Below are 19,187 nucleotides of genomic sequence, written 5' to 3'. Positions count from 1 at the left end.
GGCTGCCCTCAGGTCAGCAACTGGACCGGCCTGGTAAATTGGGCGGTCCCATTTTTAAACATTCACAGACATTTTTAACCGGCGTCAGCACCAGTTGTCAGGGAGTGGGTACAATTATGGGAGCCTGCCCAATTATCAAACTGAGTATTCATGATGATGTATGTGTGACATGTTCAGTTCTTGTTACAGTGAGACTTTATGCTATATTCATCCTAGGAAGCCATGCAGGGTGGAGATGGAAATGACATTTCCACCCATGTTCTCATTTCCAGCTTTCTGTAAGCCCTTTCCCTTCACTGATAAGAAATTCTGGGTTGTTGTTGCCAGGAATACAAGGCAACACTGGCTTCGCAATTCTATTTTGTCACAAAACATTTGTGCAGAGCTTGGAAAAGTTACTTTTTTCACTGCTGACTGGAAGAGTCTGGGAATTGTAATCCAAAACACCAACTTCCAAGCTTTTCTTAAGACCAACACAGGGTTGGAAGACTGAGCAGGACAGTTATTGACCAGGGATAGTGGAGACCTCTCATTGATAGGGTCTCCATAATTCTGTCTGCCCTGAATCAACTGCTTTCTTGCAAATAATAAAGTGAATAAAACTCTCTCAAGATAATAGGATAGATCCACAAAAGAAATAGCCTTTATTGTAGAATAGGTCCGCCATATATGGATAGAATTATTACTTAGGATGCTATGTTAAGCTGTATGCTAGAGAAAGAATTGTGAATGGACTGACTGGATAAGAAAATGAAGTCATCCCTGTTCATCTATATCAAAGTGTAGGGAATGAGTAAAGACAGGGTAGATATAGAAGAAGGGAAACATCACTATGGCCCACGTAGACTTTCTTGGTTCTTCATGCAAAATGTTGTTGCATCATTCTTTGACTTCAAGAAGCTTAATACAAAGTTACTGCTACTACTTTTTTTTTAAAGTCAGTTCACAGTACCTTCCTATAGTTGGCATTCAATCAATTTCTACACATCAGATAAATCCAATGGATTCAGTGGGCCTATTCCAAACAGAACGAAAACAAGATTCAGGCCTGTATGTAATTATTGAGAAGTTATTACCCCTGAATTCAGCTTGGTTTACTTTAGAACAAGTGGATGCCAGATGGACTGCAGCCTGAAAGATGAGATGATTTCAAAGGACAACCTTTACCACCACCTCATTTTCCTCACTCCCAATGTATCACATACATTCTGCTCCCAATGCAGGCAAACGCTTGAGCTGTTCCAATAGTTACAGTTGAAGACTGTCACTTAATTCTCTAAAAGCAATGCTATTTGGTATGGTTCACATATTGTATGGGCGTATTATACTGAGATCTGTGGGTTGGTCACTGTACTGCTTATATTTCTATGTGACTTTGCTTACAATTAGAAAAACTGAAAGTCAGTAGCAGGGTCATTTTTTGAAAAACCATTGAGCCACATAGTGACTATATTTTACTTCCACCTTGGCTTCTACAAAGGCCAGATGCATACTCTCTTTTTAAAAATGAAAGCTGGGAATTCTGTCCTCATTCCTCTCTTTTACCTACATATCATACAGACAAACAGGAACAGGCATGCTTCACCAGTTATGTTGATGCAAAACAGGGAGACCTGTATGAGAAAGGCCAAATGGAAAGTTCTGGGTAGCTGATTCTCCAAACCAGCTACTTGTATGTAGACCAAACTTCAAGCCTTCTTGCTCTTAAAGTAACTCCCACTTTTGAGGAGCCCTCTTATACCCAAGGATCCTTGTGTCTGCCACCTAGTGACTCAGTGTGATACTACAAACTGTAGAGAGATTCTAATAAATTAAAATCAGTTAATCAGTTTTAAAAATAAGATAATTCTTGGATGCAAATCCCTAGGGCCTTTTTAATATCAATACTAAATTTTGAGGTTATTAGTGTCATAGTCTTGTAGCTATGACAGACAGACTTGAACATGCACATTTTTAATATAGATAATATAATCTATTTTTTTTCCTATTGTGTATGCTTGATCTTCTTTCTCTTTTTTCCCTCTTAGACGATTGACTTTTTAAATAACAACATCCGAAGAGGAATCAAGAACTATTATGATGATTTGGACTTCAAGAACATAATGGATTTTGTTCAAGAGAAGGTTTGTTTTAGGGTGTCAAATTAATAGCACAGTAGTATCTGTTCACTGATCCCTATACTTATAATTTGGTGTGCTTCCCAGCAATGAAGAAATCAATCCCCAATGTAGATCTTGGGGACTATTTATGGGCATAATTTCATCACTTGTTTAGTTGATTCGTTAGTTTTTGCTGTATTGTTTGTGGGGTATTTGTACCTTAAGTGGAATGAAATATTGCTGATTAATTTAGAGCAGGGGACAAGCAAGCAGGATGGTTCTGGACCAAGTTTCAGGCTCTGGGATCCTCAAAGACTATCTGAAAGGCTAAAAGAAAAACAAAGAGCTGGAAGTGGCTGGGGAGGGGGGAACAAGGCCCATAAAACCAGCCTTGAGGACTTGCATGTGGCCTCAGGGTTGCAATTTGCTTCTCTTGATAGAGAGAAATGGCCAAAATGCCAACATATGAATAAACATGAATGACAACTCACATCATTAAAAACACGCACAATGCAATCTTGTTATAGTGAAGATTTGGGGCACGGATCACAAAAAAGTTTCTTGTGGGCAAGGTCAATTTAAGTGAATGGGAGCTGTAGAAGAAGTACATTCCTATTCATATAAATGGAACCGGGCTCATAGCATTTCCTAACAAATTGTTTCTTTTGTTAGGTAATATTTTTTAAAGGCAATCTTCTCTTTAATAAATTAGAGAAAATTTATTTTAGGTGTGTATAACTTCACAACTTCTTAGAGTGCATCTGCCCTACCAATTAATTGCAATTTAATACTGGTTGAACTGCAATGGCTCCTTCCAGGGAAATGCTGTTGTCTGGAACTCTGCCATAGAGCTCTAGTATAGTCATCATTCAAGTGTAGATATACTCCCTCATGTATACACTAATTCAAAGTAAGTTTACAAAGTTGTATGTTTTTGGTTTTGCTTAGACATGCACAAAATAGATGTTTAGTTAAATCACTGAAGATCATTACACAGTGTTTACTAGTTTCTGAATTCTAGTCCTTTTTCTGACAGTTAAATTACATTAGCTACTATCTTATTAGTTTACTCTGTTTGGAAGTGTTTCTGATAAAAATCTATGGGACTCCATAGTCACTTGTGAAAGCTGAATAAATTAAATGACATCAGATAGAAGCTGTGGGCCACAAATGATGTAAGTAAGATTTATTACTAAATTTGTTGTGAATCTCTATTAAAAATCTCCTCATGTTTCGAGGCCAGCCTTCTTCAGGAATGTAGTTGTTGGCAGATGTCAGCTTTTAGTTTTTGTGTATTTTGCCAAATGCATTAGGAATTTAATTAGATGTCTGTATACAGACTTCATGAGATTTTAAACATGTCACTACTGATAAAGCCTATTTACACAGAATTTTGATCTTTGGACCAGTACTGATGGCACAGTGATTAAATGCCAGTACTGCAGCCATTCACTCACAAGCCACAAGGTTGTGAGTTCAGTCCCAGCCAGGGGCTCAGGGTCAGCTTAGCCTGGCATCCTTTGGAGGTCGCTAAAATGAGTAACCAGCTTGTTGGGGGCAGTTAGTTTACACCTTGTAAACTGCTTAGGGAGTGCTTAGTGCAGTAAATGAAGCTGCTATTGCTATTTATTTCCATTTCAAACAACTAGCTCATTAGTTCATGGCAAAGACAAATAAAGTTAGAGAGCCTCTTGTTGTCAATTTAATATAATAAAGGTACTGTACAAACAGCCATGAAGGGGTAGCCTCTAGCCGTCCCTTCTTCAGCCGAATCAGGGCTGCAGCAACCCAACCTGGCCTTTCCAGGGCATGAAAAGGAGCTGCAAAAACCAGCTCCTTTTTGTACTTTGGAAAGGGTTCTATAGCTGCGGGGCCACGGCTATATGGTGCTTCTTCGGCACTGTGTCATATAGACCAAGGCCAAGGAGCATCAGGGCACCCTGGGGGCAGAGCCGGGGCATCTGTCATGGAGATGCTATGCCCCAACTGCCCCCCAGCCAGCCCAAATTTCCGGTCTGTACAGGGCCAAAGACAGTATCAATAATGTTGGGTACTACAGTAGATTGGGATTGTTTAGTCCAGGGTTTGGAAAAGTAATTTTTGGATTATAATTTCCAGGATCCTTGTAGCCACATTGCCTGGAGAGTTATGGTAATTGTAGTTACTGAGGAGGAGGAGAAGGAGGAGGAGGGAGGGAGGGAGGGAGAAGAAGTTATTTTTCAAAGTGTTGCTTTATACACTCTGGTTGGGATTAGACCTTGAGTTCTTACATCGTTTGCAGTGTCCTTCATAGGACATTTCTTACTCTGTGAATCTGAGAAGCTGCAAGCCACTTAACTTCCATATAGTTGAATCATGCTTGTATCTCAGAAAACACTTCAGATTTTCTTTTGCTTCCTGTTTTTTGGGCGGCTAGGAAATACATGCTGCTAGTCTTAAGGAACAAAAACTACTGACATGGCTCATCTGTTGCAGCTTCTGGGGCATCTATTTATGCATTTATATTCTGTTTTTCAATAAAAATATTTCAATGATGGATTACAGCACACGCACACCCAGTAGAATCATTAAAACAAGAGCAGGGCAGAACTATGTGTGTATAAACAACCTCATGGATTTCATAGGGTTTCCTTAAGCAAAGAATACTTACAAGTGAATTTCCTCTTCTGAAATATAGCCTACAGCACCTGTTATTTATTGGCACTCTCCCATCCAAATACTGACCAAAGCTTACACTTCTTAGCTTTCAAGATCAGGCCAGATCTGGTGCCTTTAGGCTACAGTAGCTGTTATATAATTTGAAGAGTTTGCCTCTTTGTGTGTCTATAATTCTGTATAGAGTCACTAAAATTAATGTGCTTTCTAATGGGCCAAAACAAATAGTGTAGTAAGGTTTTGAACTCAATTCGCTTATTTATTGAGCTAGCTTCCGAAGAAACACTCCAGGTTTCTGTATTCTCTTCTCTAGAATGTACATTTATGAATCTGTATTGACCAAACTTGAAATTTAAACTTAGGTTGACATCCCAAATATGTTCATGCAAGTTTTAGACTGATCAGCAAACTTTGGATTTTTTTTCTAGAAAATTGCCAATTTTGGTCTGTTCTGCATGCAATATGGTGTGAATTTTTTTAAAGGGTTGTAGGTATTGTTGGAGATCCAGCATTGTGTACTGGTTTGAGTGCAGGACTGTAACTCTGGAGACCAGGGTTTGATTCCAAACTCAGCCATGGAAACCCACTAGGTGACCTTTAGACAAGTCACACTCTCAGCCTCAGAGGAAGGCAAAGGAAAATCCCCTCTGAACAAACCTTACCTTATCTATGGGAAGCCCCCCCTTTAATGTGGTATCACCATTGCCAATTTTAATTTGTACACATGCTTTTGTCATCCACACACTTGTACAGATAATTAGGTATTCTTTCTCTTATGATCATATACATGTGGATGTATATGCCTATATGTGTGTGTACACATTTTTTTGCACTTGTCTCTGTTTCAGTTGCAGCCACATGGTTTGGTCCTTAGTTGGATGTACAGGGTTCATTACTACATGTTTGGATTCCATGCTTCACTGTCAGTATATACTGCTAGCAAAATGTCATTCGCTCACTGAGCTTGTATTCCCTGTGTTTATCCTTATCTCTACGTGAGTAAATAATGATACGGTAGTTTTGTATTTCATCACTTTCACAGTTTAATATGTAATTTATGTATTTTAAAATAATATTAGGCATCTTTGCATGTGTTTGCAAGGTGAGAAATTAAGTCATGCAGTCACTAAAGCAGTCATTAGGGTCCCCCCCACCCCCGAATTATAAAAAGCTTTTAAAATTAACACTGTTTACTTTCCGCAGCAATGTTAAGAATGTTGCCTTACGTAACACCCTTTTTTTTCTTCCTAAAGTTTAAATGTTGTGGTGGAGAAGATTACAATGACTGGTCAACAAATCAATATCATGACTGTTCAGCCCCAGGACCACTAGCGTGTGGAGTTCCTTACTCTTGTTGTATCACAAATAAGGTAAAAACAATAATTATTTAATATTAATTTGGCACTTTCCTATTTATTACTCATATCTGAGGAAATACAAGCTTCCCAGTGAAAGAACGTCAGCTTGACAAGTTAAATCAGTACCATCAGTGGCAATCTGTGCATGGAAGTAGCATTCATTGTGCACATCTTGGATCCACACATTCTTAGGCTGGATGTAAAGTTACTTTTTTGGACTATTGATCCCACAGTTTTCCAGGCAGCATGGCTACTGGCCTTGCCAGCCTGAGGGACCTAAGGAATTGTCGTCTAAAAATGAAATGTTCCCAAGCACTGGACTATGGAATCCACTCTTTTTTGTTTTGTTTTTGTGGGTTTTCAAACTATATGGCCATGTTCTACAAGAATTTATTCCTGATGTTTCACCTGCATCTGTGGCTGGCATCTTCAAAGAATGGTGGCATGGAGGTGTGTGAGCTATATATCCTGTGTGACCCTTAGTTGAGAGGAAGTGATTTACATGTTAATCTGTGTGTTGGTCTGTTGGTGAATGGCAAGGCCTTGGTGTCGGAGGATATGTGAGGAGGATTTGTGTCTATTTAATGAGTGAGCCATTGTCTGCTGGGAACCCCTCTGACCCTGGGTGATGTTCATTTGCATGTCATGAGTCTTGATTTTGGTGGTTGTTTTTGCATCAAAAACTGATTATTCATTAACAATCTTTGGAATACTGGAGTCTAGAAATCTAAAACTAAGCTTTTTATAATCATTCTCAGAAGTTTGTTTATTATGAGTTAGTTTAGTTATGTTGGCTTTTAGAACTCTTCCTGGTATGTTTTGAACAAAATTTTAAAATCTCTTCCCTTCTAACCATTTTATGGAGCAATAACTTTGTTATACCATGCACTCTTCCAGACTGAGTTCTTGTGATACAGTTTCTTTGGTTTTGCCGGGTTTTGCCAGTGACATTATTTTTACATCTACTCATTCCATTTTTTTTGCGGCCGGGGGGGGGGGGGGGGGGACTGTTCCCAGCAATCTTGTGGATCTGCATTAAGACTCTTTGAAAGTGTTTTTTAAAAAATTGGGCCATGGTTTACTGAAGTAGTGCTATGATTTGGAAGGAGTTTCTTTTCTCTGATTTTTTAAAATTGCTTGGAGTTGCTGAGTTAGAGGCTGTGCAGATTGCCCTTACGGGCATGCTGTGGCCCTGATCTGGCTTTCCAGGGAACAAAAAGTATCCACAAAAGGGGTGCCATAGCCACTGGTGCCATGGCTTTTCAGCTTTCCAAAGACACATTTTTAGTAAATGAAATCATTTATTATATTATTATTATTATTATTATTATATTTATTATTATATCAGTTTTAATGTAATAAGAAGCACATTTTCAATTAATTACAAATTTATATTCCACTGGGATTGGTGAAAAAGAGGGCGATACATTCAGGCAATGAAATATTTTCGTTTCTGTATGATTATCGGTGATGGAAATGTACAAATAACTACAATGAAGTGTTAAAATTAGCATATTTTTTTAGAAATTGTAAAAGTACACAATGTTATCCATATGTTAAAGTGCAGTTCTTGAAATCATGCAGAACTGTCTCATTGTTCTAATTTGTCCAGAAGGTAAAATACTAGCAGTCTTTAAAAATGAATCGGGATGAATAAATTTTTGCTGCCTGACATATATTTCCAAAACCTGTTTGGCTTTTCCATTGGAATAGTACAGATGTAAGCAGCAATTAGTCATTTACTCTTGTAGTCATGGAAACTTGCTGTTAATGTATGAGGTCAGTGTCATTATGTTTTGTCAAGTTTCATGCAGTGCATAAAACACAAGACGACCTTCAGGGTAACTCTATAGGGAACATATACACCATTTTCTGTCTCAGTCAAGCCAAGGGCAGCTCACAACTTTGGTTGCCCCAAGAAAATTTGCCAAATCAAACAAGTTTACTTTTTGACATTGACACTGAATTGTAGTGCTTATGTATTAGAGGAGGGATGGGCATACTGTGGAAGTCCTGGGAACAGTTTTCTTCCCTTGTGGCCTCTGGTGTTCATTTCAGTGTCCAGTGAAATTGGAAGTGGCTAGTAGTGCACTTCTAGTTTTGTAAAACCCCTTTGTGGAGTACGAAGCAAACTGCAGGAGGCCTTGTTTCTTGTTTTAACAGAGGACCACTTCTCTTGGAGGCTTTGAAGACTGGCAATTTTCCTATTTTGGCAGATTCCTCTCCTCAATAGAGATGAGGGCACGTAGCACCTTGGTCCAATGTGGTAGGGTTTGAACAGAAGAGATCTGCTAATGGAAGAAATTATTTGGGTAGTATGTCTGATGTCACAAGCCACCTGTGTAACCGATAGAGCAGTTTTATAACTCACTTTGATTTTAAAATCTTTTGTTTCTCTGCAAGGCAAATATTAATATACATGCATGTATATGTGCCACTTTAAAAAAAGCGAATAAAGGTGGAAAGGGAGGTACAAAACCTACAGGTCAGCCTAATATTTGACTGCCTCCTGTGTACCTTGTAGTGCTGACTTTGAACTGGGTTTATACTGCAGTGAGGGAACTTGTGAGTCAACAACTCTTTTCAATGAACAGTCTTTTCCTCACTGAGTCCCACATGTGAACCTCAGGTAAAGATTTCTTTAGAACGGTGTCCCATCTTAGGAGAAATGCTGTCATGTAAAATCAGCTGCTGAAGGAAACCCACATGTAATACCATGTCAAGTCTCAACAAGTAGGAAGCTCCCTTGGACTGAGTCGAACCATTCATCTTTCCAGTGCACTGTTTGCGGTGATTGGCATCAGCCCCCCAACTCAGCATTCAGGTCCAGAAATTCAACCTGGGATCTTTCACATGCATGAGCTGCCAATGCCCCATGGTCATGTTTTTTTTCCTGTTGCCACCACCTTTGTCACCTGTTTGTTAGTGACCGTATTAAAACAGCTTTGTTGTGTGCTTGAACCTATTGCTAAAGGCTCACCCAGATGTAGGGCATTGATACAACGGACAGTTTTCCTTACTGAGAGCAGCTGTTAGAATAGCGTCACTCAGAATAGTGTCACTCAGGAACAGTTCCCATGTGTTATGTGTCTGGGTCTGCATTGGAGTTCCTTTCCCCACCTTCTCTCTCTCCACCCTCTTTCTCTTATGATACAGGCATAAGACCAGATGAGGTCAGCTCTGGGCAATGGAGACAAAATTTGCTACTCTTAAATTGCATCTCAAATTTACTGCCCACAGGGAAGCCTTTAGCCTGCCTTAGCCTATAAACAAAAAGTGATTAGAAATGCCATCTGCTTCAGCATTCTTGTAAATTATTGTTGTGACTCACTGGACTGTAAGTTGTACTCTTGCCAAAGTAGTATAATGTGTTGTTGTTGTTTTTGGTTTGAAAAAAAAAAGTAAAAATAAAACTACTGGTGCAATAAATGCCAGATGGCAACAGCAAGACAGCAGTAACTCTTGTCTGTATCTATGTCTATGCCTAGCATAGCTTCTGGTAGCTTCTTTCTTTTGACAGCAGCCTATCATTTTGCTTATTGACCCTTTACAAGTTTCTGGAGAATCCCAGGACAAATGTTGCAAGTGGCCAGTACACTGATGTGCTGTGTTTTGGAAATTTAGGCATATTTCAGATTGTGAAAATAATCTGGGTTGTATCTGGGTGGAATCTTTGATGTTCAGGTAATTTCAAATGCATCCGATTAAATTTAGGGCAAGGAGGTGGCTTCCAAACCCCCCCACTTAACCCAGTAAAATCAATATAGGGTCCCCTCCCCTGAGTTATTTTGAAAAGATTTGCATCATTGGTAGTGTGAACAACTGATGTGAATAGACCTGGGATAAACCAGGATAAAACTCTGCATGCCTTGAACGTGTTTTGAATAAATACATATTGTCGACTCTCTCTTTATTTGAGTGTTGGCATGTGTGAGCAATCAAACTTGTAGAGGTGTGCATAGATGCTGTTCCATAGTGTAAATAAAAGCCTCAGAATGTGTGAGTGAGATTTTTCATGTAGTCACACTATAAAAAACAATATCTGAATGACCCCAAAGAGAACTCCTGGGAACTTCTTCTTCATAAGCCACCCTGAAGCATAACTGAACTACATTCAGATTTTAACATGTGACACTTGCAGACAAACCTGTACTGAGTCATATAAAAGACTTTGGAAGGTACAGTGCGTATTTACTTGAAACTTCCCATAGGGAAGTGTTTTATTCAGACAGGGCACTTATCAAATAAAATGGATGGCAGTTCTGTAGAAGTCCAATTGTGTTAGGAAGTTAATTCTTGCTGTATTGTGCAAGTGAAGGAGATGTTCCCAGCAGGTTGTGCCTGGACTTGCTGACTCCACCTGTTCATCAGCATGTGGATATGCTTGTTCTAAGTTTTGGCTGCATAGAGCAGAGAGTCACAATTTATGAGTAGCATTCATGATGAGAATCATGGCTCAACCCTTTACAGCTATAAAAATAGGCCATGGATATATTACTCTTACCAAGTGTTTTGTCATTGCAAGGTGAGGTGTAACATTTGAACTAGCACAGTGGCTGAGTTTAGAGTCTGTCATTATGTGGGCTTTGGGGGTTTGAGGTGCTGTAGTAACAGCCTGTGTGCTGTAGTGGTTTGAACATCAGACTATGGCTCTCGAGACCAAAGTTCAGATCTCAACTCAGTCATGTTAATCCACTGGGTGACCTTGGGCATGTCACACTCTCAGCCTCAGAGGATGACAATGGCAAATCTTCTCTGAAGAAACCTGCCAAGAAAACCCCGTGGTAGGTTCACTTTAGTGTTTTCATAAGTTGGAAATGACTGGAAAGCACACAACAACAAAATAATAATTGTGGTAGCAGTTAACTTACTGATTAGTTAATTATACTTATCTAATAGCTGATAAAGGAGTGTTACCCCAATTCATAATTTTTAATATATGGAATGCTTCTTATTATTTTGATTTATTTAATATTTTGAGACAGGTAAACTGGAGGCAGATGAATATATTGCTTTGTTGTTGTTAACTGCCTTTGAGTCGATCTCAACCCATGGCAGTCCTGCTGATGAGACATTTCCAAGACCCTCTGTCCTCCACTGCTTTGCTCAATTCCTGCAAATTCATACCTGTGATCTCTTTAATACAGTCTATCCATCTTGTATGCGGCCTTCCTCTCTTTCTACTTCCCTCTACCCTTCCTAACATTACTGTTTTTTCCAATGATTCATGCCTTCTCATGATGTGTCTAAAGTACTACAAGCTGAGTTTTGTCATCTTGGCTTCAAGGGAGATTTCTGGCTTGATTTGCTCCAGGACCCATGACTGTTCATGGAATCCTTAGTATTCTTCTCCAGCACCACTTTTTGAATGAGTTGATTTTCCTCCTATCCTCCTCCTTAACTGTCCAGCTCTCACATCCATACATGGCTATAGGGAATACAATGGCTTGTACAATTCTAACTTTTGTGCTAATTTGTATATTCTTGCATTTTAGGATCTTCTCTAGTTCTTTCATAGCCATCCTTCCCGTTCTTAATCTTCTGATTTCCTGGGTGAAGTCTCCATTTCTGTCTATGGGGCTGAACAGACCACCCCTAAGAGACAGCTCAACGCTACCCATGGAAGTACTGGGTTGGAGACGCGGCAACCACACACAGCACTCCCAACCTGGCATTCCATGGTGCAAAGAAGCAGCTCCTTTTTGCGCCACAGAAAGTGTGCACTAGCCGCCATGGCTCTTCTGCAGCTCTTTGCTGCAGTGTGTGTAAACACTGCACCAAAGATGTGGTGTGATGCATCCAACCGTGCGGTGGGGTGCATGACATCATGCCAGTGTGGGGGCGGAGTTGGGGCATGTGGCATGAAGTTGCCACGTCTCCACTCTGCCCCCATGTCAGCAATTATCACCGGTTTGTTTAGGCCCAATGTTTGATCCCAGGTATGAGAATTCTTTTACTATTTCTATTTCTTTGTTATCTAATTCAAATTTGTGTAGGTTCTCTGTGGTCATTATTTTTGTTTTCTTTATGTTCAACAATAGGCCTGCCTTTGCATTTTTTTCCTTGATCTTTTTTAGTAATTGTTCCAGGTCTTTGAGGCTTTCTGCTAGTGTTATGGTGTCATCTGCATATATCAGATTGTTGATATTCCTTCCTCCTATTTTCACTCCTCCTTCCTCTGTGTACAAACCTGCTTTTTATACAATATGTTCTGTGTATAAATTGTACAAATCGGGTGATAAGATGCAGCCTTGTCTGACTCTTTTGCCAGTTGGGAACCATTCTGTTTCTCCATGTTATGTTCTGACAGTAACATCTTGTCCTGAGTACAGATTCCTCATCAAGACTATCAGATGTGTTGGCGTTCCCATGTCTTTAAGGGTATTCCATAACCTTTCATGATCTATGCAGTCAAAGGCTTTGCTGTAGTCTATAAAGCACATACTGATTTTCTTTTGAAATTCTCTGGTGTGCTCCATTAGCCATTGTATGTTTGCAATGTGATCTCTAGTGCCTCTTCCTTACCTGAATCTCACTTGGACCTCTGTTTTTCTCTCTCTCCATGTATGGTTGGAGTCTATGTTGTAGAATTTTGAGCATAATTTTGCTTGCATGGGGTATTTGTGCTATGGTTCTATAGTAGCTGCAATCTTTTGTGTCTCCTTTTTTGTGGATGGAGATGTATATTGATCGTTTCCAGTCTGCTATCGTTTTGTTTTCCATATCTGTTGACATATGTTAGTTAGCACTAGAGCTGACTCTCTCATTGTGGATTGCAGCAGCTTAACTGGAATATCATCTGTTCCTGGTGACTTATTTTTTGCCATTTCTCTTATTGCAGCTTCCACTTTGTTTTTTAGAATTTGGGGTTCATCTTCATATGGCTCTTCGTTCCAGAAAGTTTTGTCATAGCTTTTTTATTATTTTTTTTAAAAAGACTTGAGTAAAGTATCCATGTTGCACTCGGTTCACTGTGTTTGTTCTTTCCACTCCTCAGACAGCAGTTATCAACACCATGTGTGGATATAAAATGCTTTATCTAGAGGTAAGAGCATATAACAATTTATTTCTTGTTTGAATTCAGGTGAAAGTCCCAATAGATTTGACACTTTGCACTTTTGAACCTTGCATTTCATTTGCAGCATCAATCATTTTTGTTATGGACCAAGAGAGGGAAATGATCTCACTTTGGTCCCATCTGCACCGCAGAAATAATCCAGGTTGACATCACTTTTACTGCCATGGCTCAATGCTATGGAATTTTGGGGAATACAATTTGTTGTGGCATCAGAGCTCTCTGACAGAGAATGCTAGATGTCTCCCAAAACTACAGTCCCCAGGATTCCATTGCATTGAGCCATGACAGTTAAAGTGGTGTCAACATGGACTATTTCTGCAGTGCGGATGCAGCCTTAGTTTTAGTTTGTGGCTTGCTCTTTTTTTACAACTGTACAATACTCATGAGCAAAGAGCATGACAGAAGTAACTTGAAAGTCCAGCTGTCCACTTCTCCCAATCAGATTTTGATGACACTCACCATATCTGCTATTTAGGATAGGGATAATTTCCTATAAGCACATTTGCTTCTGAGTAAACCTATAAAGATCAGGCTAGGCTAACAGGGTTCCTTGGGTTTTCTGTGCATCATAGTTAGAACCACTTCAGCAAGGTATCGATTTCACTGAAACAAAACAGGAAACAGGAAGAACTGCAAACTGTGCCAGCTGTCCCTAGTCCAGGAGAAACAGAAATGCCCTTACTTTCTTGGCATTTATTGCAGGCAGGATAGCACTTTGTCTCATTTGGTAATTCTAGTACAGTAATAGCCTAAAATAGGAATGAACTGCATATCCTCCCTCTCATCCCTTTGTCATTAAAAATTGAGATCAAATGCCACTAAATAAAATATAAATGTATCTTGATCAAGGAAATCTGTTAATGCCAAAGTAGAGGTTCCATCAAACAAGGTTCCACAGATCTCTATTTTGTAGTCTCTATCTCACTGCATTCCTCAGAATTTCACCTGCATTTCCATTCATCTCATCCCATCCATCCCATCTCATCTTTTATTCCTGTTGTTTGTGAGACTTCATTTTTTTTCTCCGTGTGTGGAAATTCATGTGTATTTTCCATATGTATTTTTCCTAATGCATCTAATTTTTTACAGAAATGTGTACAAAAATGTAAACATTTCTCTAATGTACCTTTACATGTATTTCCCTCACCAATTAAATCTGTTTTTTTTTCCTGTTGGATGCCTTTATAACTGTTTACATTTTAAAAACATATTCCTGGCTTTTACATTTTTTTATTTTTCCAAATGCATCTCAGTCCTTCCAGATATGCAGATTTCTGAGGCAAGGTGCATGTTGTCTCACAGTGAGTATAGGAAGGTTGTCTCACAGTGAGTCCACCATGTTGTATGTTATCTAGTATAAGTCTAGTTTCATCACAGCAGGGAAGTAGGCAGGATTTTGGGAAGGGGGGGTCCAGACTAAGTGCCACCATTATAATGGGGCTTGGGTGCGGTGGCGCGGCAGCATGCACCATTCATTTTATCTAACGGAAGGGGGGGTCTGGACCCCAAGGACCCCCCCCCCCCGGCTACGTCCCTGATCACAGGTGCATGTTTTCTCAGCGATTGTAGGATGGATACTTTTTGTTGAGAATCTTAAATCCACTCATATTATTTTCCAATCCCAGCTAACATTACCTGAGATAGTTACAAATTATATTCAGTGAAATATTACACAGATGACCTACGACATCTTATAAGTAACAAATCATCATAATCAATACAAGATAAGTAAACCTGCTTGGCCAATTACAAAATCATAAAGCTCACGATGTCGCATCATGGAAGCAGGAAAGGTATTTGTTCACCCCAAGACTGTTGGAACAAAAAGGTTGTCATTAGTACAGTTGGCCCTCCATATCCAGAGATTCTTTATCCATGGATTCAGCCATCCACAGCTTGAAAATATTCCAAAAAGGTATAAATTCTCAAAAGCAAACCTTGACAGGAGGTCCTTGAACCAAACCCTAGTGGATACCAACGGCCTATTGTGTTCTAAAAGTAAAACAACAACAACAACACAAAAAACAAAAACTGAAGCTGGCCTGGGATGATTTAGAGATGGAGTTGTGGATGCCATAAAGAACAATCTCTGCTTCATGGTCTGCTTCGGGAACAAGAGGATTTCCTGGACACAATAGAACTAACCATCTTGGATGAGTACCACACAGAGGAAGATGCTCGGGTGGAAGAGGTCACTTGCCAAACAGAGGAGGCAGACAGCTGGAGGAATGTCACAAAGAGAAGTAAGCCAAGAAGGAATTGTTCGGGGAGCTTGCAGCTAGAGAATCGATTCGAAGCTCTTTCCCTTATCAAGGAGGATGAAGAAGAGCAGCATGGACAGGCTTCGGGGACAGAACAGGGGAGCCTGAGAGTCCCACCCGAGGGAACAGTCGCTGCTAAGCCTCAGAGGAGGCGTGTGGTCGTAGTGGGGGACTCCTTGCTGAGGGGTACAGAAGCAGTGATTTGTAGGCCTGATAAGATGTCTCGAGAGGTGTGTTGTCTTCCAGATGCAAAGATCCGTGATGTGACAGAGAGGCTGTCAAGACTGGTCAAGCCTACTGACCAATACCCCTTCCTTTTGGTCCACGTGGGAACTAATGATACTGCAAGACACGGCATTCAGAACATCAAAAGGGATTACGAGGCGCTTGGTAGGAAGCTGAAAGGAATGGATGTACAGGTTGTCATCTTGTCTCTTCTGCCAGTTGAAGGGCATGGTCCAGGAAGGGAGAGGAAAATAGCAGATGTGAACAACTGGCTTCGCAGATGGTGCCGCTGAGAAGGATTTGGATTCTTCGATCATGGGCTGCGGTTCCATGAGGAGGGACTTCTTGCAACAGACGGGTTGCATCTCACGCCAGTTGGAAGAAATGTTTTTGCCAACAGTCTCAAGAACTTGATCAGGAGAGCTTTAAACTGAGTTCCGAGGGGAAGGGAGACAATATTAAGGAAGGCGAAAGGGATGGCGAAAATAGTCAAACTGACATAGAGGAAACAAGGCAAACAGTGCAAGGACCCAACAGTGGGAGGCAAAAAAACTTGCACAGGCAGCAAGTAAAAGGGAACCATGGTTTGCGATGTCTCTACACTAATGCACAGAGCATGGGAAATAAGCAAGATGAACTCGAACTCCTAGTACAACAAAGCAAATATGATATAATAGGCATCACTGAAACCTGGTGGGATGAGTCTCATGATTGGAATGTGGAAATAGAGAGGTATAACCTTATTAAGAGAAATAGGCCAAACAGGAAAGGAGGAGGAATAGCACTATATGTCAGAGATATTTACACCAGTGAAGAGATCCTGGACATCAATCATGGAAGCCAGGTGGAGAGCATCTGGATAAGAATCAAAGGGGAGGGAAACAACAAGGGTGTTACGGTGGGAGTCTCCTACAGACCCCCAAGTCAGACTGAGGAATTCGATGATGTCTTTCTAGAACAGATGACCACACAGTCAGAAAAGAGAGATGTAGTAGTGATGGGCGACTTCAACTATCCTGATATTTGCTGGAAGTCAAACTCAGCAAAATCCTCAAGGTCTAGCAAATTCCTCACTTGCCTGGAAGACAATTTCATGGTCCAAAAGGTGGAAGAGGCAACAAGGGGGTCAGCTATTTTAGATCTGATCCTAACCAACAAGGATGACTTGGTTAATGGGGTGCAAGTGGTGGGATCATTAGGTGGAAGTGACCATGTTCTCCTGGAGTTTGTAATACAGTGGAAAGGAGAAGCCAGGCAGAGTCAGACACGCATCCTAGACTTTAGGAGAGCGGATTTCAGTAAACTTAGAGAAATATTGAGGGCGATTCCATGGTCAGAAATACTAAAAGATAAAGGAGTTCAGGACGGATGGGACTTTCTCAAAAGGGAGATACTGAAGGCACAATTTCAAACAGTTCCAGTGAGAAAGAAAAACGGGAGGTGTCTCAAGAAACCAGGATGGATGACTAAGGAACTTTCAACCGAGCTAAGTTTGAAACGGAACATGTATAAGAAATGGAAAAAGGGGGAAATCACGAAAAAGGAATTCAAAGAAATAGCAGGCATGTGTAGGGGTAAAGTCAGAAAAGCTAAAGCGCAGAATGAACTCAGGCTTGCTAGAGAGGTTAAGAACAATAAAAAGGGCTTTTTTGGATATGTCCGCAGCAAGAGGAAGAAGAAGGAAACGGTAGGGCCACTGCGTGGAGAAGATGGCAAAATGCTAACAGGAGATAGAGAAAAGGCAGAATTACTCAACACCTTCTTTGCCTCAGTCTTCTCAGAAAAGCCAAAGGGTGCTCAACCTGAGGATAATGGAGCAGAGGACAGAATAGGGGAATTTCCGCACAGAATAAGTAAAGAGATAGTAGAGGAACACCTTGTTAATCTAAATGAATTTAAGTCTCAGGGACCAGATGAACTCCATCCAAGGGTATTAAAAGAACTGGCAAAAGTAATATCGGAGCCATTGGCAATCATATTTGAAAACTCCTGGAGAACAGGAGAGATCCCAGCAGACTGGCGAAGGGCAAACGTTGTCCCCATCTTCAAAAAGGGGAAAAAAGAGGATCCCAACAATTATCGTCCAGTTAGTCTGACATCAGTTCTAGGAAAGATTCTGGAGCAGATCATTAAACAGAGAGTCTGTGAACATCTAGAAGGCAATGCCATAATCACAAAAAGTCAACATGGGTTTCAGAGAAACAAGTCATGCCAGACAAACCTAATCTCTTTCTTTGATAAAATTACCAGCTTTGTAGATGAAGGGAATGCTGTGGATATAGTATATCTTGATTTCAGTAAGGCCTTTGACAAGGTTTCCCATGAAATTCTTGCAAACAAGCTTGTAAAATGTGGGCTAGACAAGGTAACTGTTAAATGGATCTGTAATTGGTTGACCGGCCGAACCCAAAGGGTGCTCAACAATGGCTCCTTTTCATCCTGGAGAGAGGTGACCAGTGGGGTCCCACAGGGCTCTGTCCTGGGCCCAGTGCTATTCAACATCTTTATCAATGACCTGGATGACAGAATTGGGAGCATACTTATCAAATTTGCAGATGACACCAAATTAGGGGGAATAGCTAATACCCCAGAGGACAGGATCAAGATTCAAAATGACCTGAATAGACTGGAAAGCTGGGCCAGAGCTAACAAAATGAAATTCAACACAGAGAAATGTAAGGTATTGCACTTAGGGCGGAAAAATAAAATGCACAGATATAGGATGGGTGACACCTGGCTGAATGAAACTACGTGTGAAAGGGATCTAGGAGTCCAAGTAGACCACAAGTTGAACATGAGTGAACAGTGTGATGCGGCAGCTAAAAAGGCCAATGCTATTTTAGGCTGCATCAATAGAAGTATAGTGTCAAGATCAAGAGAAGTAATAGTGCCACTGTATTCTGCTTTGGTCAGGCCCCACCTAGAATATTGTGTCCAGTTCTGGGCGCCACAATTCAGAAAGGACATTGAGAAACTGGAGCGTGTCCAAAGGAGGGCGACAAAAATGGTGAAGGGTCTGGAAACCATGCCCTATGAGGAACGACTTAGGGAGCTGGGGATGTTTAGCCTGGAGAAAAGAAGGTTAAGAGGTGATATGATAGCCCTGTTTAAATATTTGAAATGATGTCATATTGAGGAGGGAGCAAGCTTGTTTTCTGCTGCTCCAGAGAACAGGACCCGGAACAATGGATGCAAGCTACAGGAAAAGAGATTCCACCTGAACATTAGGAGGAACTTCCTGACAGTAAGGGCTGTTCGGCAGTGGAATGCACTTCCTCGGAAGGTGATAGAGTCTCCTTCCTTGGAGGTCTTTAAGCAGAGGCTGGATGGCCATCTGTCAGGGATGCTTTGATTTGGATTTCCTGCATGGCAGGGGGTTGGACTGGATGGCCCTAGTGGTCTCTTCCAACTCTACGATCTATGATTCTATGATTCTATAATTCTAAAAAGGATCTTGGTGCAGGGCCCACTCCAATGATCTGAATATAGGTGGAAGCTTGTACAAAAATAG

At 40.6% G+C, this 19,187-nt stretch overlaps 1 protein-coding gene across 2 annotated transcripts in view; it reads left to right on the top strand.

The window, feature by feature from the left end:
- The window catches only part of TSPAN15 (tetraspanin 15), a 47,904-nt gene that overhangs the window by 24,550 nt on the left and 4,167 nt on the right, over positions 1-19,187 (top strand). Inside the window, exons 4-6 of one of the 2 annotated variants that reach the window (XM_089510466.1) lie at positions 2,028-2,123; positions 6,008-6,124; positions 13,110-13,157. In XM_089510466.1, the coding sequence (XP_089366592.1) occupies positions 2,028-2,123; positions 6,008-6,124; positions 13,110-13,157 (261 nt within the window). The remainder of the gene's footprint in view (positions 1-2,027; positions 2,124-6,007; positions 6,125-13,109; positions 13,158-19,187) is intronic. The other variant, XM_089510467.1, reaches the window with a different exon arrangement.

Source organism: Sceloporus occidentalis, unplaced genomic scaffold (assembly GCF_023333645.1).
Source record: "Sceloporus occidentalis isolate IW3139 unplaced genomic scaffold, rSceOcc1.0.p SCAF_2, whole genome shotgun sequence".
NCBI classification, from domain to species: Eukaryota; Metazoa; Chordata; class Lepidosauria; order Squamata; family Phrynosomatidae; genus Sceloporus; species Sceloporus occidentalis.
The sequence above is the reverse complement of the archived record's forward strand: the minus strand, read 5'-3'. Positions and strand labels throughout refer to the sequence as shown.